The sequence below is a fragment of the Orcinus orca genome, chromosome 16, assembly GCF_937001465.1.
Source record: "Orcinus orca chromosome 16, mOrcOrc1.1, whole genome shotgun sequence".
Taxonomy (NCBI): domain Eukaryota; kingdom Metazoa; phylum Chordata; class Mammalia; order Artiodactyla; family Delphinidae; genus Orcinus; species Orcinus orca.
This window is the reverse complement of record NC_064574.1, coordinates 81,858,055-81,879,466: the sequence shown is the minus strand read 5'-3', so window position 1 is coordinate 81,879,466 and position 21,412 is coordinate 81,858,055. Positions and strand designations below refer to the sequence as shown.

Here is a 21,412-nt window from a genome sequence, read left to right as displayed (position 1 = left end):
AATTTATTTCCCAAACATTTGCATAATCATGACAGGATAACACACACATGATGTTCTAGGATGTCCAAGCACCCTTCTAGGAGCTGGGGACGGGTCAGAGGATAAAATAGATCAGGTTCTCAGGGAGGCCCCAGTCTCATAATTTATCTGAAGAGATTCTGACACGTGACCAGCAAAACACAAAGCAGAGACTGAAGAGACGATGTGGGGACCCTCTTCCTCCAGCCCTTCACACAAGAATGTACTTGAGTCACACCTATGAGGAAGAGTGTTTTATTTTGCCCTATTTTGAAAAGAAGGCAATCATTATTTTTTTCTTTTAAACAGTAAAATATGCTCTTTAATAGAAAATTTGTCGATACAGGACATGGTGATGAGAAAACTTAAAATGACCCAAATTCAAACATCTCAGAGAAAACCAAGACTCTTGCCATAATGTGTAACTTCACTGGGATTTTTCTGTCTATATGTCCTTACACATCATTCTCTTGTAAAAATCTTCATGTAAAACAATTTCCCCTGTGATACTACACTAACAGATATTACCTATAAATTTAATGTGTCTTTTAAAACATCTCTATTGAGATCTAATTCACATACAATATAATTCACCTTTTTAAAGTGTACAATTAACAGCTTTGGGTATATTCACGGACTTGTACGGTCATCACCACAATCGATTTTAGAACATTTTTATAACCACCAAGAGCAACCCTTTACCCATTAGCAGTCACCACCCATTTCCTCACACCCACTGTCCCGTCCAGCCCTATGCAATCATTCATGTATCTACTTTCTGTCTCCATAGATATGCCTATTCTGGATGTTTCTATAAATGAAGTTACACAATATGTGACCTTCTGGGTCTGGTTTCTCTTACTTAGATGTTTTCACTTAATGTTTTCAAGGTTCACCCATGTTGTAGCCTGTGTCACTACTTCATTCCTTCTCATTGCTTAATAATATTCCATTGTATGGATGGACCTCATTTTATTTTTTATTTTTTTATTATTTATTTATTTTTTGGACCTCATTTTATATACATATATTCATCAGTTGATGGACATTTGGGTTGTTTCCAGTTTTTGGCTACTGTGAATAATGATGCTATGGACATTCACATACTATAAGATGTTATGTGGGCATATTTTTTATTTCTCTGGGAAAAATACCTAGGAGTAGATACTGCATATTATTAATGGTTACACTGTATTTCATCCAACTGGTATAAAAATTGTCTTTGCCAATTTACCATGCCATTAAAATTTACTTAAGTGTTAAAGATATATATATATATATAACTGAACCACTTTGCTGTACACCTGAAACTAACACAACATTGTAAATTAACTATACTTCAATTTTTAAAAGATCACAATTTTTTTTAAAAAAAGGAATAATGGCATTTAACAAGCAGAGCCAAGTCCCCTGAGTCTGCCCACCATCAGCATTGAGATCCAGGCCTTAACACAGAGAAGCACCGAACAACAGAACAAGAAGAGGTCCTAGAGATGATTTATTTCAGAATTTTTCATTTTACAGTTCACAAAGTCAGTAGTAAACAACCTGGCGTATTCCATGGATTCTAAGACACTGTGGAATTATAAGATGCACCATTATTTTTTGTGCCACCAATAAAGAAAAAACACTGCCAACTAAATTATGACATAATATTTTATTATCACTCTGACCTTTTATTTCATGTTATTAATAGATCCCTTTTAGACTTACTTAGACATAGTTTTAATCAAACATTTAAAATGATATGACTCTTGTGCTCACACAAAGAGGAAAATAAAATGGTTAAGGCCTTGCTACACTCTTCACACTCTGAATCCTATTCTGAATCATTTTTCCGCTCAATGTTGTCTGTGCCCATGTTTTTTTCACCCAGTATCACTTTCCTTGTCACCAAGAATATTGTAATAAAGCAATTCTTAAGTATGTTCCACTATTGTCTCTGGGATTTTCTTCCAAGCTGTTGACACCCATTCTGGTGTGTCTGTGTACACTAAATAATAGAAGAAAAATGTATGATTATAAATTGTGGCAATTCTGTGGAGAGAAAGAACAGAGTTCTGCAAGAGAATTAATTTGAATTAAAGGGAAGGAAGGGGAAGGGAAGGCTTCTCTGAAGAAGTGACACTTGAACTGAAATCTGAAGGGTAACTAGAGGAAGATGTTCTAAACAGAATGTGCAGACTAAGGGAGAGCAAAAGTTTGGGATGTGAGATACTAAAAAGCCCATGTGATCTGAGTATAGAGAAAGGTAGGAAGGTAGCCACAGATAATTCAGGATTGGCAGAGCCAGATTATGCAGGGTTTTGTAAACTGTGTTAAGGGGTTTACACCTTACTCCAGGGCAGAGGGAGCCACTGAAGCGTTCTAGGAAGAGTGACATAAACAGATTTAATTTTTAAATCTTCATCTAGGCTGCTTTGAATAGCACAGATTGAAGAAAAGGGAGATTAGATGTGGAGACTGTTCAGGTGACTATGGTACTTTGGACTAGAACGGCAATTGAAATACATTGGGTTTAGGCTCCCCTGGTGGTGCAGTGGTTACGAATCCGCCTGCCAATGCAGGGGACACGGGTTCCAGCCCTGGTCCGGTAAGATCCCATATGCCACAGAGCAACTAAGCCCGTGTGCCACAACTACTGAAGCCCGCGCCTAGAGCCCGTGCTCTGCAACAAGAGAAGTCACCCAATGAGAAGCCCGGGCACCGCAAGGAAGAGTAGCTCCCGCTTGCTGCTTAGCCCGCGCGCAGCAACAAAGACCCAACGCAGCCAAAAATAAAAATAAATTTATTTTTTTAAAAAAAGAAAGAAATGAGACGGGTTTCCCTGGATTTCTGTGAAGAACTAGAAGCTGAAGCCCCGACTGTTTCTGACACTGTGGGGAGAAGTATCTTTTATCTTGGTTGATCTTTGGCTCCAGGGAGTGGCCCTCCCAGTATAGTACTAACGTTCCTAGGTCCGCACAATCCTCCACTTCAGAACCAACCTCCCTACCTGCTTTTTTCTCACATCTAACTTTCCTTGTGAACTCATTCCTAACCATGCTTCTTTTATCTCTCTCCTATTAGGACAACGGCTGCTCACCCGTGACGATGCTTTCTAAATCAGCCAAAATGCTTTCAACAAAATCAGCACTAGCGCTCGGTGTCCAGATTTGAGGCTTTATTATAAGAAAGAATGAGAAATACTAGGAAAAAGACTATGTGTCACAGGTCCCCATCGCCCACTCCCAACGAATAATCAGACACTCAAATCACTCTGAGCTTTTAAACAACAGCTTCTCAGTTTATTCAGAAAAGAGACCTATCAGGTGGGGAATGATCTCCATTTCGAGGCCGACAGGAAAGGCCCGCAGTTCCCTCCCCTCGCTCTGCAGGCGCTCTCAGGACAGGCACCTATGTCCCCCGAGTCCTCTGGGAAGTGGAGTCCTTCCGCCGGGACCCCGGACCCGGCGCGGTGGCCTCCAAGTGCGCAGATGCGACTCCAGACGGAGCCTCGGGCTCGAGCCTTTTGTCTCCCCGCAGCTCCGTGGGTCCGGAAGGCGACTGTGTCCGCCCCTCCCGCCCCTCCCAGAGCGCAGCCCGGCCGGGAGTCTAGCCCTGGGGCGGGAGCCGGGTCCGCAGCGCGTCCGGGGGTAAGAGAAAACCGGGTTAGAGGCGCGGACCTCCGCGACCCGCCCGTTGGGCGCGCGGCTCTAATGCCTCCCACCACAGCGCGGGCCGGGCTCTCAGGTCCAGGCCTCGGCAGGGTCAGGGCTGGTCCCTGCCCGCGTCCCCGTCCCAACCGCGGGAGCTCCGCGAACTCCTTTGGGGTATTTCCGGCTGGGTAGCTAGCCGGCTTCGGGAGCCTTGTTCTGAGCGAAGGGGAGTCCCGGAAGCGAGGTTGCCGCTAAGCGCTCTGGGAAATGGAGTCCGGGAGCCTGAAGGGGGCGTGGCACACCGAGGGATTCTGGGAAGGGGAGTGCGGAGGACCGAGGGCTCGGCTTCCGAGGTGTGGAGAGCGCGAGTGCTTCTCGTTGGTATTAGCTTTAGATCTTGTCGCTCCACCTAGATTCTTAAGGTTCTGAACTTTGGGGACAGAAAGAAAAGAATGGGGTCCGTGTCTTACTCATTCCCCTTCTGTGCTTTGCTCTATCAGAGTTTTGGGGCCTGCCTGTATTTGGGGTTCGACTCAACGTGGAAGGGAATCCCGGCCTGTATATTTTCAGGGTCTTAATGCGTAAGGAAGGGCCCCATCTATCAATTGCCTGGTGTTTATGAATAGGAAAAGATAAGGCAACTGTGGGAGCCCTGCTTGCAGTTACTGCTACATTATTCACAGGCCAGCTAATGGCCACTTCTGTGCTTGAGGGTCTCATGAGAGTTTGTGCACCGTCCGGAACCAGGTGTGTGACTGCAGCTCACAGTTCACTGCCCCGGTGCTCTCCTGTTTTTGCTTCGGTGTGGAATCCAGTGACTGACCTTAGTACTCCAGAGGAGGGTCTTCCAGCTGTGAAGGTTGATTTAGGCTAAATTATAAGGGTTCTAAGCAAAATAATAAGCCTCCTAGGAGTAGAGGTAGAGGGAGATGCCCCAGGGAGTAGGAATCAATTCCAGAGAGGGGAAGGCCTACCCCAAAATCTCTCTCCAGAGCTTTCGGGTAGAGCTGAATGATATACAAAGAAGCAGACTATATATTGCTGGAAAGTCTATGTTTATCTCATCTAAAACAGTGAATAAGGAGGGAGTCATAGCAATAACAGGCCAACAAAGAGAAGTTGATCATGGATTATCTGACCATTGGAGTTGAAGAAAAAGTTAAGAATTACAGAAATAAACGTGGAGTTGAAGGTGGGGACAAGTGGAGGAAATACCCTTGATGAGAATGAAAAGGTTAGTTGCCTCTGCATGAAAGAAAAGGGAAGCAGACACATGTCAGGAGAAGGCCCCAAAGTAGAGAAACTCAGTAAGGTACCATGTTTGGAAATCCATAAGTAGGCTCCTTGTATAGCATCCCCCTGTCTCATCTTCCTCTTTCCACATTTCTGTTCTCATCCACATTCCCCTCCCTCTGAATCTGTGGAAGGGAGAATATTCCACAGTGCTTGCTTTTGTGACAAAGAACAGGTCATACTCTTCCACCCCCATTAGATTATTCCAAAAGGTTGAGATATTATGGGTCCATGAGTTTAACTTTTTGGTCAAAGCACTTTCATGTTATTGTCTTTATCTGAGCTTTTTGAGTTAAGTGGAGTAGGCCTTATGTATATAATTCATCTGTCTTCTGATAGCTTTTGTCCTAGTGAATTTGGAAGTGGGAAGGTATAGTTTATCTCCTTCATGGTTTTTTTGCTACTCCTTCCAGCTATGACTACTGAGGATGCTTCTCTGCCCCAAAAACAGAGCACAGAAGAAGTGGAGCCTACCGTAGAGCCCCTTCCTGTTGAGTTCCAGGCAAGTTTGAGTTTAATCTCCCTCCCGTGAAATCTCAGCTTGGTGTTCATAGTGTGTCCTCATTTCTTTCTTTCATCTTGCTTCAGAGGTTCATGGAAATCCCATCTGGAGGACTGAATGAAAGTGAATTTTCCTTGGAAACTCAAAGCTCTGGGAAGAACTCCAGTTGGAACTTTAAATTTGGGAGTAATCTGTGTGAATGGTATTTTAAACTATGAAACTGTGATCACTAAGGGAATAAGTATGGATGGAGAAGAGGTGAGATCTTATTACTGAGGCCTATAGCTTCCAACACTTCCAGGTCAGAGGAAGTGGAGCCAGCAAAGGAGACTGAGATGATGTGGCCAGTGAGGCAAGGGGAAGCCAAAAGTCTGGCATCCTGGTAACCAGTTGAAGAAAGAGTTTCAAGTAGCAGGGGGTAATCAGCTGTGTTAAATGCTGCTGCTAAGTCAAGTAAGATGAAGCATTGGGCCAGGTGTGGGCAGGAGGAAAGAAAGGCCTGTCGTTTGCGAGACTCAGGGTCTGTCTGCAGAGGGGAGCAGCGTGAAGCATCTCGGGTGGGGCTGGTGTTCCTATTGCTGAAGCCCTTCCGCACGAACACCCCCTGAACCACGGCGAGTGGGGGGGGCAGACGCCAGGCCTCTCGGCCCCCGGGAGCTGGATACACAGTCGCAGATGGAAACTTCTGCCGTGGGCACGGTGCTCAGCGGTCTGTGTTTGGCCCGTGGAGACACTCTCCACCGTTCCCCACTTTGTCTGCGCCCTGGGAGGCTGGCCTTTATATTCTCCATCTACGGGCTCCCTTGCTCTTGCTTCGGGTTGGCTTCTGGCAGGGGGATGGGGTGGGGACCAGACGCCTGCAGGGGATCGCTGTTGGGGGTTTATCCCTCAGTCCCTCCCTGCTGGGCTGCCCCCCGCTCCGGTCTTGCTTCTCCAGCAGCTTTCTGGATCCCAGTGTCCCCTCCCGTCCTCCCCCTTCACACCTAGTGGGTAGCAGTGCCCACGACAGCCAGCCCCACGAGCTCCAGCCCGCCTGGGTGGTTCCCATTAGCCTGTCCGCCCCTGTGTCCCATTAGCCTGTCCATCCCTGTGTCCCATTAGCCTGTCTGTCCCTGTGTCCCATTAGCCTGTCCATCCCTGTGTCCCATTAGCCTGTCCATCCCTGTGTGAATGGCCCGCTCGCTGCCCCGTCCTCAGTGACCTCATGGGAATGAGCCATCTCTTTCCTGAGAGATCCGGGCAGAAGAAATATACAGGATGTGGAAGGTAGTGTTGTACAGAGCAGGGTCGGCAAACTCACCTGGAGCCGGGAGTAGTTCTATTGGGTCACAGCCACACCCGTTTGCTCTCCTGTTGTCTGTGCTGTGTCTGTGCTACCAGAGCAGAGCTGAGTGACTGCAGCAGAGACCAAATGGCCAGAGAATCCTCAAATATTGACCATCTGTAATAATAAAACTGTAGCTCACAAAGTTATTGTAAGAATTGCAGCTGCAGTTAGTCGCTATGTTTCCAGGGGTTGCTGTCCTTTGAGGACGTGGCTCTGTACTTCACCAGGGAAGAGTGGGACACACTGGACTGGGCTCAGAAGGACCTCTACAGAGACGTGATGCTGGACAACTACAGAAGCGTGCTCTCCTTGGGTAATGAGTTGGCTTGAAGGTGAGGGGAATGGGATTAGGGAGGGCACATGAGTGTCCCTTACAGTGGGGTCCCCAACCCCTGGGCTGAGGACCAGTACCGGAACTGGGCCACACAGCAGGAGGTGAGTGGCAGGCGAGCGAGTGAAGCTTCATATGCTGCTCCCTGTCGCGTGCCTTACTGCCTGAACCATCTCCCCACCCCACCAACCCCCATCCATGGAAAAATTGTCTTCCACGAAACTGGTCCCTGGTGCTGGAAAGGTTGGGCACCACTGCCTTACAGTATACATTGTTGTTGTTTTTTAAATTAATGTATTTATATTTTATTTTTGGCTGCGTTGGGTCTTCGTTGCTGTGCGCGGGCTTTCTCGAGTTGCGGCGAGCGGGGGCTACTCTTCATTGCGCTCCGCGGGCTTCTCATTGCAGTGGCTTCTCTTGTTGTGGAGCACGGGCTCTAAGTGTGGAGGCTTCAGTAGTTGTGGTGTGTGGGCTCAGTAGTTGTGGCTCACGGGCTGTAGAGCGCGGGCTCAGTAGTTGTGTTGCACGGGCTTAGTTGCTCTGTGGCTTCTGGGATCTTCCCGGACCAGGGCTCGAACCTGTGTCCCCTGCATTGGCAGGTGGATTCTTAACCATTGCGTCACCAGGGAAGTCCTATATTGTTTTATTTCCTTAAAAATGATATGAAGGGAATTCCCTGGTGGTCCAGTGGTTAGGACTCCACGCTTTCACTACAGGGGGCCCAGGTTTGATTTCTGGTCAGGGAACTAAGATCCCACAAGCTGTGTGGCACAGCCAAAAAAAAAAATGATATGAAACAAATATGACATATTAAGAATTGATTAATCGGTGTGGTGCATATGTGAATGTTCTTTAAAATTGTTCTCTCTAGTCTACACTCATGTGTATGTTAGCAATACTTCACAATAAACTTTTCATGTTTTTTGTGAGATATCACAGTTCAAAAGTATATGAATATATATGACAGTAAACAGTAACACCCATGCCTCCTCATCCTAGTTAAGGAATAAATCACCTTCAGAATCACAAAAGTCCCTTATATTCTCTCCAGTCTCATCTCCCTTCCTCTTCAATAAAGGTTAATCATTCTCTTGCGTTATGTAGATATACCACTTATCTCTGTCTGGACAATATATTACCTAGTTTTGCTTTTTCTGGAACTTAGTGTACATGGAATCATACTCTTGTTCTTTCACTACATGTGTGTTGAGAATCATGCATCTCTGTATAGCTGTGGTTCAGTCATATTCACTGACACTGAGTATCCCACTGCAGGAATATAGCACAATTTATGAAACTCTTTGGCTGATCAGTTTTCAGGATGTTTCCAGTTTGGGGCTTTTACAAAAAAGCATGTCAAATGCCTCTTGGTTCCCTGTGAAAAGACCTAGAAATAAGTTATATACATGTTCAACTTTAAGAAGTAGCACCAAATTGTTTTCCCTAGTAAATGTAACAACTTACACACCAATAGCTGAGGAGAGTTCCCACCACTCTACGTCTCTGTTAGTACTTGGTACTGACAGATTTTGAAAGGTTAGATCATCTGTAAGGTGTGAAATAGTATCTAATTGTGGCTTAATTTGCATTTTTCTTATTACTAATGTAATTGAGTATGTTTTCATCTTCATGGGCTGTAATTCCTATTTTGTCTTTTCCTAATATAGTGTAGTTAAATTTACCAATCTTTTATAGATAGTGCTTTTTGAGTCTCGCTGAAGATTGCTACCAGTTTATCAACATGTTTTTTTCTTCCTGGGCACACTCATAATAGAATGTAACTTGGCACTTGCTTTGGGGGAAAGGTGTATTGAAAGCCATAAAATAACTAAAACACTGATCAAGGAATTCTACTTCTCTGAACGTAGCGTTAGATTCTAAAGAACAATCCAAATCCTAAAATTACACTGACATTCACTACAGCATTTTTTGCAACAATGAAAAATGAGACAGACCTGAAACTTCCAACAAAAGGAATTGTTACATCCACTTGATGGAAAATGACCAGCTATTAAGCATAACGTTTAGGAAAACCATGTAAAATCCTTAGGACATAATACTAAAGAAGATATAAAATATAAACACTGTGATTTTTGTTATATAGAAAAATGTGCACAGAAAAAGAATCAGAAGGAAATACACCAAAATACCAGTATCAAATGGATTGTGGTGTTGGGATTTTGGGTAATTTTTCCCCTGTTGTTTTCCCAGATATCCAATAATGTACTTGTATTCCCTTAATTAAAAAAAAAATTCCAAAAATATGGATGCAATGCATATTATCAGTGGGTAGCACTAGAAAGATAATCAGATAGATTTAGGCTCTAATCCAAGTTCTTAGCTGTGTTTAATGCAACAAGGAAAGAATGGGAAAGAAAGAGGGACTCTGCAAAATTAATTTTTAAAAAAGTCAAATATATAGAGTGCCTCTTGTAGGCACTGAACTGTACAAGGTGTTCTGGAGTATAAAATATCTACCATCTAAGAAGAAAGACAATTCTAAGTGACTGCAATACATTCTCAGGGAAGCAACACGGTGGGACAAGATTTGGTCCAAAAGCAGAGGTTCCAGAAGAGTGACAAGGACAGAACTCTCATGGTTCCGCCCTCGCTCTGCTGGAAAGTGTGTTCCGGTGGGGCTCCTGACTCACGCAGTCCTGCTTCAAGGCAATACGCTACCAAAGGGCGTCCCTAGACTCTAGCTGGATTCAATCTTTCTTGGGTGTAATGCCCAGGGCAGTATGACCCATGATTACTGAAATACTCCAAAAGCCAAAGAATGTAGTTTCTGGAAAGAAAGAGAGAGAGAGAAACAAAACAGCTCATGCAGAAGCATGTCAAAATGATGGGGCTTTATTTCTATGGATTCTTTTGTGTCGGATGAGGTGTGAACTCTGTCTAAAGCTGTCCCCACATTCAAGACATCTGTAAGGCTTCTCTCCAGTGTGAGTTCTCTGGTGTTTAACGAGGGTTGCGCTCTGACTGAAGCTTTTCCCACATTCTTGGCATTCGTAGGGTTTCTCCCCGGTGTGGATTCTCTGGTGTTTGGAGAGGTCGGAACACCGTTTAAAGCTCTTCGCACACTCTTCACACGTGTAGGGTCTCTCTCCCTGGTGTGTCCTCTGATGTCTAAAATGGTTGGAGATACGGCAGATTTCCCCGCACTCGTGACACGTGTAGTGCTTCTGCCCCATGTGGACTCTCTGATGCCGGTTGAGGTGTGAGCTCTGTCTGAAGCTGTCCCCACATTTGGGGCACGTGTACGGCTTCTCACCTGTGTGTGTCCTCTGGTGTTTAACAAGGGTTGCGCTCTGACTGAAGCTTTTTCCACATTCTTGGCATTCGTAGGGCTTCTCCCCGGTGTGGATTCTCTGGTGTTTGGAGAGGTCGGAACACCGTTTAAAGCTCTTCGCACACTCTTCACACGTGTAGGGTCTCTCTCCCTGGTGTGTCCTCTGATGTCTAAAATGGTTGGAGATACGGCAGATTTCCCCGCACTCGTGACACATGTAGTGCTTCTCCCCCATGTGGACTCTCTGATGCCGACTGAGATTTGAGCTCTGTCTGAAGCTGTCCCCACACTTGGGGCAGGTGTAAGGCTTCTCTCCAGTGTGAGTCCTCTGGTGTTTAACGAGGGTAGCGCTCTGACTGAAGCTTTTCCCACAGACAGAACACCCGTAGGGCTTCTCCCCGGTGTGGGTTCTCTGGTGTTTAAAGAGGTCGGAACGCTGTTTGAAACTCTTCTCACAGGTGTCACACATATAAGGTCTTTCTTCATGGAACCGCCTCTGCGCCTCAAGTAGGCTTGAATGACGGTAGTTTTCCCCACTGTCAGGAGATTCATGAGGTTTCACAGTATCTAACCTGTGTTTGCAATAGTTCCCACGTTCATCACCGGTAATGGGTCTCTCTGCTGTCTGGATGTGCTGAGCAGGAATGAAGTTTGAACTCCTGGCACTAGTCCCCAATTCATTCTTTTTGGAGTCTCCCTCTTCTCTGGGAGCACTCTTGAGATCTGAGATGCTGGTGGCTCCCTGATCTTCAGGAGGCTTTTCAAGTTTCAGCAGTGAGGGGTCGCCTGATGGCTTTTCTATCCTGTCCTCATGGGCAACCCCACACTCGGAAGACAGGGGCCCCTTCTCCTGGGACTCTTGTAGCTGCCCTTGTGGCTCCACTTCTTCTAGAATTTCTTGCTTTAGAATCAACTCTTTGTTCTCAGTTCTGGTTTCCAAACCTGAAACATTAAGATACAGATTGCTGACATTTCATCCTTGCACAAGAGTGAATAAGAAAGTGCTAGCAGAAAAACAAACCCCACCCCCGGCCAAAGCCCTTTTAATGTCCTCCATGAAACCACTCCTGAAGTTAAATTATTTTAACTAACCTGTCAGATGTGCTCACATTTACCTGTACAAACCCCGTTTCTTTCCTTTTATACTTGTGCCTCCGCCGGCCAACCCGTCTCTCCTGCCCCAGCCCCACTGCACTGTCGTGTGAATCACTGTATTACACGAGGCACTACTGGAGAAGGTGTTGACACAGACGGTACAACCTTTATCCCATGCACGCAGGATGCTTTACTAAGAGAGATGAGCTACAGTAACAGACACACCAGCTGCCTCCAGTCTGAAGGCAGGCTCTGGGTAGGCAGTAAATCTAGGACTGATGGAAAGTCTGTGAAGGATTCCATCCCCCAGTCCAGAATTCTTGCAGTTTACTCTCCAGGAAGGCTGAACCAGATAAATTCAGGACTGGGGACATGAGGCACAGCTGAGAACAGGGGACAGGTACCACCTTCCCATGAGGAGAGTCAAGTGAAAATGGACACACTGACTGGTGGAACCTCCATGCACTGTCCTCTGTTCAGGCTCAAACTGTCAGCCCCGAGCCTGACATCCTCCTGGCAGAAAGGGCAGGGATTTCATAGGCTTTAGTCCCTACTGGATTCCCACCTAGAACTGCACCTGGCTTATCTGCACGCAATGAAATATCTGTTGACTGAATCACTCTATGGGAAAACTTAGCAGCCTGGGCCAAAGACCCAGAGACACTGACATGTGGGAATTTCCAGGTAAAACAGCGCCTGATGCCTGACCCTGTCCTGAAGATCACAGTTCACAAGTCCTTCCCAATAGTTTCCAGTCAGAATGCTTGGGTTTAACTGCTAAACACAAACAGAAAGTGAAAGGTTACCAGAATTTCAGGAAAACCTCTGACAGAAATGCCAATGAAACATGCAATCCATGAAATGAGAGAAAACTGAATAACCTATAATTAATATTCGCAGATAAAAAAGAGACAGTACTGCACCCAGGAAACAAGGAAGCTATAAGAAAAGGGATATGGCTTCCCTGGTGGTGCAGTGCTTAAGAATCCACCTGCCAATGCAGGGAACACGGGTTCGAGCCCTGGTCCGGGAAGATCCCACATGCCGCGGAGCAACTAAGCCCATGTGCCACAACTACTAAGCCTGCGCTCTAGAGCCCCCAAGCCACAACTACTGAGCCTGAGTGCCACAACTACTGAAGCCCGCATGCCTGGAGCCCGCGCTCTGCAACGAGAAGCCAGAGCACTGCAATGAAGAGTAGCCCCCGCTCACCGCAACTATAGGAAGCCCGTGCCCAGCAACGAAGACCCAATGCAGCCAAAAATAAATAAATAAATCTATTTAAAAAAATAAGAAAAGGGATATTTCGGGACTTCCCTGGTGGTCCAGTGGTTGGGACTTTGCCTTCCAATGCGGAGGGTGCAGGTTCGATCCCTGGTCAGGGAGCTGGGATCCCGCATGCCTCGCAGCCAAAGAGCCAAGACATAGAACAGGGGCGGTCTTGTGGCCATTTCAATAAAGACTTTAAAAAAAGGGGTCCACATCAAAAAAAAATCTTAAAAAAAAAAGAAAGAAAAGAAAAGGGATGTTTAAAGAAAAAGCTCTTCAAAATATTAATGAGAGCAGAAATATTTCAACCTAAGAGTTGGAAAATAAAGCTAAGGAGATTTTCCAGAAAGGGAAAGAAAAGATAAGGAAATGGGAAGGAGGTAGGGAACCCTACAGGATCAGCCCATGAGTTCCAACATCCAACTGGAAGAAATCCCAGAAAGAAAACAGGAAAAAATGAGATAAAAATAAATAGATAAAATAATAGTACAAAAAATTTCTCACAACTCAAAGACGCAAGCGTCTATATTGTCAGGGCCCACCAACTACTCAGAACAGTGAATGAAAAAAGAAACCTCACACCCAGCCACACCCATTGTGAAATTTCATACCAGCAGGAATAAAGAAAAGCTCCTAAAGGCTTCTGCACAGAACAGATGACACACCAAGGATAAAATATCACTGTGGCGTCAGATTTCTCAATTGCAACATGGCAAGCTAGTTACAAAATCCACCGTCTTCAAAATTCAAGGGTAGAGTCATTTCTAAAGTAGAATGCTACATCCAGCCACACCAGGATCTGGATGTGAGAGAGGAATAAAGGCGTTTAGACATGCATTGAGTTCCCAAGTATATGTTCTCTGTAATATACCGGAGGTCATTCTATATCAAATGGAGGGGGTAAACCAAGGAAGAAAATCGTATGGGATCCGGGAAAGAGAAAAAGGTGAGAGTGAAGGAACGTTCTAGGACAACAGCTGTGTAACTGACCTGGAGAAGCCCATCCAGCCTGGAGCAGAGGAAGCTTGAGGAGGAACTCTCCAAGGGGAGAATGAAACTGATGGCCCATCTGATGAATCTGAACTTACTGAGAGGGGTTTACATTTCTAACAGAGAGTTTGTGGGTGAACTGGTGCTCAGGAGTTAGAAAAGGAGGCACGTGCAGAATGAGGCATTATTAATTCTGGGAAAAACTAAAAGCTGTAAAGGAAAAGACTTACAGTCATACATATTAGGTGGGTGAATATAGATAATATTTATATAGGCATAATACTGAAACACTCCCTTAACAAAAACAGACTGATTTAACTATGCTGAGAGAATTACGGACTGTAAATGTGAGCATGCTGGGGAGACAGGACCCTGTCGTCCTTAGCAGGCAGTCAAGAGATAATAACTGAAACTGAGAAACAAAAACCCAGCAGAATAAGCATCTTATTTAGAAATATGAAAATAAATACCACTGGAAGGCGTGAAAAGATTTTAAAGTTATTGTCTCTGCAAAGTTGGAATCAGGATTGAGAAGGGCCTATTTTCCTAAGAAGATTCGAAAAACACAAACCATAAAGTAAAAGATTGAAAAATTTGACTATATTAAAATTTCAAAATTTTATATAACAAAAACGCCATGGTTAGAAAGACAAGCCACCTCTATAACCAATAAAATAACAAAGGATTAGTATCAAAAACATAAAGAACAGCCACAAAACAATTTAAAAGATAGTGGAGGAAAGGAGAGGAGATAAGGATACACCATTCATTAATCCTAACAGTATTACTTACTGAGCACCTACTCTGTGCCAGGCACTATTCTTGGCACTTGGGATATAAATGAACAAAACAGACAAAAATCCTTCCCCCTGTGGAGCTGACATTCCAGAAGGGGTGGTCAGACAACAGATGAACATAAAGTCAAATATATAGGATGTCAGAGGGTAATAAATGCTATGGACCACGTCAGGCAAGGTGAGGGATCTGTGAGGTGGCTGATGGCAGGAATCATGTATTAACATGACGGTCAGGTCAGGCCTCGCCGAAAAGTGAGATGTGAGCACAGGCTTGAAACAAGCCAGGGAGTCTGTTTGGTGGAGATCCGGAGGAATAATATTTCAGGCAGAGGGAGCAATCAGAGCAAAGACCGTGAGGCAGGATGCCCACCACGCTCAAGGAGCAGCAAGGTCAGTGAGGCTGGGGGTGTAAGTGAGGGGAGAGCAGAAGGGAACAGGGCCACGTCCCATCAGGCACCACAGGCTTTTACTCTGCGTGAAATGAGGAGTATTCAGGTTATGAGCAGAGGTGTGATGCAAACCAACATTCTAAAAGGAACACTTGGGCTACTGGGTTAAGACATCGTGCTGTCAGCTGAACACCAAATGTTGCCAAGGGTGTGGAGAAAGAAGAATTCTCATATACGGCTGGTAGGAGTACAGATTGGCTCCCATCATTTTGGACAGCAAGATGGGCAAACATCCCTAAGTATATTCTCTTCAGAGACTCCTACATATGAACACAGGGAGAAAGAGACAGGAACGTTTGGTATAATACTGTGTGTAATGGTGAAAAACTAGAAGCCTTAACGTCCGTTGACAGGAGAATGGATAAGTAAATATTGGAATAGTCATACAATGAAATATATAGATGTTAAAATGAATAAACTAGAGCTACACGTATCAACATGGATAAATCCCAAAAATGCAATGTTGAGAAAAAAGCCAAGGTGCAAAAGAACCATACAGTAATATAATTTATATACTATAAAAACATGTAAAAATACTATATACGTTTACATGTTTACATATTTACGTGTTTACATACATTTATATAGAGAGAGTGTGTATATGTGGCTACATGTATAAGTAGAAAGAATATAAAACAAGCATGGAAATGGTAAGTCAGGATATTGGCTACCGCTGGAGAAGGATCAAGGGTAGAGCTTTCAGGGAGGGTACACAGAGCTTCACCTATAGCTATGGCTGTAATATATTATCTCTTCAGAAAAAAAAAATGAAGCCATGGCCAATATTAAAATTCGATAAACCTGGGTGGTTAATCCTCAGGTGCTCATTCTATGTCTTTATACTTTCTTATGTATTTTTATTAAAAAATGAACGAAAATAAAAAGCTGACTCTATCACCTAACAATACAGAACAGAGACGTCTTGCTTGGGTCACAAAAGGGACTCGAAGGCTCTCAACCTGTGTCTGAATGGCAGGCTGGCTGGGGGATTTACTGAAGCAAGCCCTCCAGGAATCACACAGCTGGAAACAAGCAAAGGCAGGGCACTTACTTGGCGAGACTGCATTCCCATAATCCTTCGGCGCACTCTCCCTGTAGAGGTCCTTCTGTGCTGGGCCCAGACGCTCCCACTCCTCCCAGGTTAGAGACACAGCCACATCCTGGACTGTCACCAACCCCTGAAACAACACAAGACCTCCCTCAGCACCTGCCATCCCAGGATGGCGTCACCAACAGTGCCAGGATGAAGCCGGACTCCAGAGAGGAGTCTGCGAGCGCTGAGAAACCGAGTCACGACCAACGGAGTCTTTATCAGTGAGCCTTGTACTGATGCGGGAGTTGCAAAGTGACTAAAAACAGAAGCTGGCATTCTCCTGCAATCCTGAAAAGCCTTTCTATGAACTGTCTACACTAACTTGGGGGGAGAGCAAAATATTCATTTGGGTTATACTGCTGTGATTTATCAAAGCAGACACCTGATATGGATTGAACATATACAGGTTAACCAGAGTCCCGAGTTGCAGTGCTGGCTTTCAGATGCTGTTTCCTCACCTGTGAAATGGATACAAAGATCTATCTTCAGAGGAAGGTACCTCACCAACAGCAGTAATGTGTTTTCCCCTGAGCCTCTCCTTTCCTTGTAAAGGAAAACCACACTCCTGTGTGTCTCCTCTGCTCTCAGTACTCTGAATATTCACTACAACACTCCTTCACTTCTGACACCAGGTGTGTGCATTTCCACAGGTCAGGCAATTCTGTGGCACCAGCTGGGTGTCCTATGGTTTAATGACTCTGACCCTACCTACCTGGAGATGGTGTGACGTCCCATTAGGTTAAAGGGCTCATGTTTCATACACATCCTGAAGTTCACGCAAAATGTAATAAGGAAAGAACTTATGAAGACCACAGCATCCCTCACACCTCCATTCCCACCACCAGAACACGTTCACTCCTCACCTGGCGTGAGGTCTCATCAAGCTCTCTCTGTAGAGCCCAAACCAAGGCGGCAGCCTCCTCCCCGCTCTCCGGGCAGTGCTTGCGCACCCAGGCCTGGAGCTCCTGGGGCAGGATGGTCAGGAACTGCTCCAGCACCAGCAGCTCCAGGATCTGCTCTTTCGAGTGCACCTCGGGCCTCAGCCACAGACGACAAAGTTCCCTGAGTCGACTCAGCGCCTCTTCGGGTCCGGCCACCTCTTGATAACGGAACCGCCTAAAATGCCGTCGGGAAGTTTCGGGATCCGGACAGTCCCCTGGTGGGTCGGACTCCCCACCTCCGGGTGAATCTTCCTCCACTTTCACTATCCAAGGTCCATCACTCAGGGGCAGAGCAGCGACCCTGCCTTGACTTGCGGTCCAGATCCAACTCATCCTTCTCCTGCAAGTGCGCACTTTCCCGGAGTTCTGCCTTCAGGTGAAATGACAGCAAACCCAGCAAAAAGCCACGGAGCTCATCGGATCTCCCCGAAGCAGCGGCTGCCCACCATCCCCTCCCTAACAAGCCCCCACCTTGCCCAGCCCCCTCCTACCCGCAGCTACTCCTCCCAGAAGCTGACAAGTCCCGTGACAAAAACCAGCAGGAATAGCCCCAGCAGGAAGTGCGTCCCGACTCCCTGCTGTGTCCACCCCTCCCGGGCATTTCCGGGGCCTCTCTAGGCTCCCCGGAGGAGTGAGGTGCATCTCGGTGGTTCGCTGTCTTCACCCCTCAGAGATACTCTGCACGAGTACATTTTAATGTGGCGTTTATAGTCCTTAAGGTTACCAAACTAAAGGATATTCTCCCTTTAAAAACGAAGGGGCCTCCCGGGCTTCCCTGGTGGCGCAGTGGTTGGGAATCTGAACGCAGGGGACAGGAGTTCGAGGCTGGGCTCGGGAGAATGCAGAGCAGCGAGAGGCCATCGCAATGAGAGGCTCGTGCACGGCAATGAAGACGTAGCCCTCACTTACCGCCACTAAAAAGAAAGCCCACGCGCAGCAACGAGGACCCAACGCAGCCAAAAATTAAAAATGAATGTCATTCTTTAACACACTATCTGTGAATAAAGTTTTGTAAATTTTGTTTTAGGGAAAGTTAAAGTTCCAACTGTACAATAAGTGGTCATTCATCCACTGGGTATTCATTTAATGCAAGAAAGGTTTGTTGAGTATCTTCTACATGCCAGGCATCGTGCTTGACACTACAGACACAAAACTGGGAAGACATAGTCCCCGTCCTCCGTTGTTCAGTCTCCTAAGGGAGACAGACACTTAAACAAATCCTTGCAGGACAGTGTGGTAAATGCAGTACTTTGAGGTGTATGCAGTGTCTATTTGTATAACCAGAGGTGGAAATAATCAACCATGCCTAATGGAGAGAGTACAGTGAAAGACTTCACAGAAGAGATTAAGCTTCACAGAAGAGATAATGCTTAAAGAGTCCATGTAGACTGAGGACATATTTTAATTTAATTTAATTTTAAAAATTATTATTTTAAAATAAATTTATTTATTTTTGGCTGCGTTGGGTCTTCGTTGCTGCATGGGGGCTGCTGTTTGTTGTGCGTGGGATTCTCGTTGCAGCGGCTTCTCTTGTTGCGGAACACGGGCTCTAGGTGCACGGGGCAGTTGCAGCGCACGGGCTCAGGAGTTGTGGCTTGCAGGCTATAGAGCACAGGCTCAGTAGTTGTGGCACATGGGCTTAGTTGCTCCGTGGCATGTGGGATCTTTCTGGGCCTGGGCTCGAACCCGTGTCCCCTGTATTGGCAGGCAGATTCTTAACCACTGTGCCACCAGGCAAGTCCCTTTAATTTTAAAATGGGTTAAATTTATAGGCAATAAATCAATAGTAGATTGTATCATCCCCTCCAACTTTAGATTTCCTATGCCCAGCTTCCTTGCAATGCTTCACAGTATCCAGGTTGCCAAGGATTTTGTCCTATTCTAAGCCCTACTCCCCTGCTCTATCATTTACTCCCTCTTCCTCACTTCATTTTAAGTATCTACATGGACACTGCCACCCCACCTCTTCTTTTCTGTGCCAGTGTTCAGAAAAATAAACCATGCAACTGAAATGAAGGATACTATACATTAGTTTAATATTTACATTAAATCATCTGCATTATTTAACAAATGAAGAATTATCTAAGTTATGTTATGGGTAAATGCATTTAAAATATCATTTATTTCAATAAGTATTGTACAATTAATGTCCTGATTTATGAATGCAAAGTCCCAGGCAGGGTCAGGATTCCATAAGACATATCTGTGGACTAAAGTTTAAATTATAAACTAATGATTTAACCATAGTTTGTGCAAAAGCACAGGCAGTCAACCCCTACTTTAGGCTCTAGCAGGTAAGTGGCTGTATTAGTCTGTTGTGATCTGTTTTGATTGGACATTAACAGGACAAAAAAACAGGAAAAGGCAGATTTTTTGGGATTAATTTTTATGTCCCATCCACTTACACAGAAAAAATTCACTACTCACAAGGCTCATATTCATCATTTTACAAATTTAGAGCAACATGTAATACTTTTTAAATATTATTTGGCTGCTCTGGGTCTTCGTTGCCACGTGCGGGATCTTCTTTGTGGCCTGCGGGATCTTTTAGTTGCGGCATGTGGGCTCTTAGTTGCAGCATGCATGCAGGATCTAGTTCCCTGATCAGGCATCAAACCCAGGCCCCCTGCATTGGGAGCGCAGAGTCTTAACCACTGGACCAGCAGGGAAGTCCCAACATGTGATAATTTAATGACATAACTTGTCACATGTTTGCATCTGATCTCTCCAGGCGGTTTGAAAGTCCCTGGGGGCAGAAACTTTGCACAAGTCTACTTTTTCATCTGTGTGGGAATGCTATCACAGTCTGGCAGGAAGTCAAAAGCTCTTTTCCCAGTATTGCAGGACAAGGCTTTGAGTAGGGTTGGGTGGCCAAGGATGGCAAGGGAATTGGACAGAATGCAAATTCACAAATAAGAGAACCCTTTATATTATAGGCAAATCTAGCTCCAGACAATATCCACCTATATAACTAGTAACGGAATACAGAAGAGAATATCACGTTCTATGAAGGCAGTTCAAGGATTTTTCATCTCCTCCCAGTGAGAGGAGATGTAGGTCTCCTTACTAGCTGATTACCAGTCTGGGCTCCACTAGTTCCTGCTTCTGGGTTGTGTGACTGTGGACCCTGATCATGATATAGTGATTTGCTTAGCTCTTATCTCCCTTTCTCCTGTAATGTAACTTTTGCCTTCATCTGCAGAATATCAAGTGCTTTCATCTGCTCTCACTGATATCATTGAATGACATATTTCTCTGTTCCCAATGCCTTTTCTGATGCTTTGTTCAAAAAAGTTAATTGAAGAATGCTAGCTGCGTCATCTTTTAAAAATAATTAAGTGAGGGGAGAAAGTGAGAAAAGGAAAACAGGGCAGGAATAAATAAGATGGAGCCAGGGATAAGATGGGATTAGAAATTGCCCACTGTAAACTGCTGTTTACTGGCAAAAGGTAGCCCACAGTTTGGCTTTGAGAAACCTCAGCAGCCAAGGCAAGAAGAAAACAAGATCAGTTACGTGATTTACAGTGTATCTCGGGTAAAAGCGAACTACTATAGTGGCTTAGGAGAAATCCACCTATTCTTGGTACCAAGAAGGAAGAGAAATTTATACTCATAAGAGCAAAGCTTGGGCTTCCCTGGTGGCGAAGTGGTTAAGAATTCGCCTGCCAATGAAGGGGACACAGGTTTGAGCCCTGGTCCCGGAAGATCCCACATGCCACGGAGCAACTAAGCCTGTGCGCCACAACTACTGAGCCTGCGCTCTAGAGCCCTTTCTCCACAACAAGAGAAGCCACCGCAATGAGAAGCCCGCGCACCGCAACAAAGAGCAGCCCCCGCTCGCCACAGCTAGAGAAAGCGCGCACACAGCAACGAAGACCCAACGCAGCCAAAATAAAAAAAAAAAAAAAAAAAAAGAGCAAAGCTTAACTTATTAGCATACTTAATTTGCAAGACAAGCCAGGTTACAGTGACCTGGGTATTTTCTGCTTATGACTCTGAAAATCATAAGCAAAACTTAAATTGTTACCCCAAATTGATAAGAAGTAACCGCTAACCAATTCCCTTTCATTTAAGAAAATTCTAATATTGTAACCAATCTCTGTGAAGAATAAACAGTCACTGCCTCCACACTATATAAGATACTTTAAAACAATATACTTCTGAGCCTCATTCCTTGTTTTGGTTTGAATGCTCCCAGTTTGCTAACTGTCTTTTTGGTGTGTGCACAATAAACTTTTACTAATTACCACTTCAGTGATTCATTGGTTTTACTTTTTTTCTTTGTCTGAACTTTTGACGATTCTAAATGTAAAAAGGGAAATACAGATACTACATTGCACCAAACATACCGCAGTGTCAACTTAAGCGTCTCCAGGT

The 21,412-nt window shown here is 45.0% G+C and overlaps 1 protein-coding gene and 1 long non-coding RNA gene across 2 annotated transcripts in view; one reads left to right on the top strand and one right to left on the bottom strand.

Annotated features, from left to right (window-relative positions):
- LOC125961438 (uncharacterized) overlaps nt 1–20,949 on the top strand; it is an 88,655-nt gene extending 67,706 nt beyond the window's left edge. Inside the window, exon 2 of the long non-coding RNA XR_007472168.1 lies at nt 20,719–20,949. This is a non-coding gene — a long non-coding RNA (uncharacterized LOC125961438). The remainder of the gene's footprint in view (nt 1–20,718) is intronic.
- Nucleotides 9,932–17,474, bottom strand: ZNF394 (zinc finger protein 394). The gene is made up of 3 exons (XM_004268906.3): nt 16,958–17,474; nt 16,053–16,179; nt 9,932–11,343 (listed from the first exon to the last, which is right to left on the bottom strand). Exons 1-3 carry the CDS (start codon nt 17,366–17,368, stop codon nt 9,947–9,949), a joined length of 1,935 nt encoding a protein of 644 aa, XP_004268954.2. The 5' UTR covers nt 17,369–17,474; the 3' UTR covers nt 9,932–9,946.
- Nucleotides 20,950–21,412: the final 463 nt, after the last annotated feature.

Excerpts from the sequence above, each read along its gene's own strand:
- ZNF394 (XM_004268906.3), bottom strand. The coding sequence starts at position 17,368 with ATGAGTTGGATCTGGACCGCAAGTCAAGGCAGGGTCGCTGCTCTGCCC. Across the intron at positions 16,180-16,957 it reads TTGATGAGACCTCACGCCAG|GGGTTGGTGACAGTCCAGGA; the intron begins GTGAGGAGTGAA and ends GTGTTGTTTCAG. Across the intron at positions 11,344-16,052 it reads TGGGAATGCAGTCTCGCCAA|GTTTGGAAACCAGAACTGAG; the intron begins GTAAGTGCCCTG and ends TTAATGTTTCAG.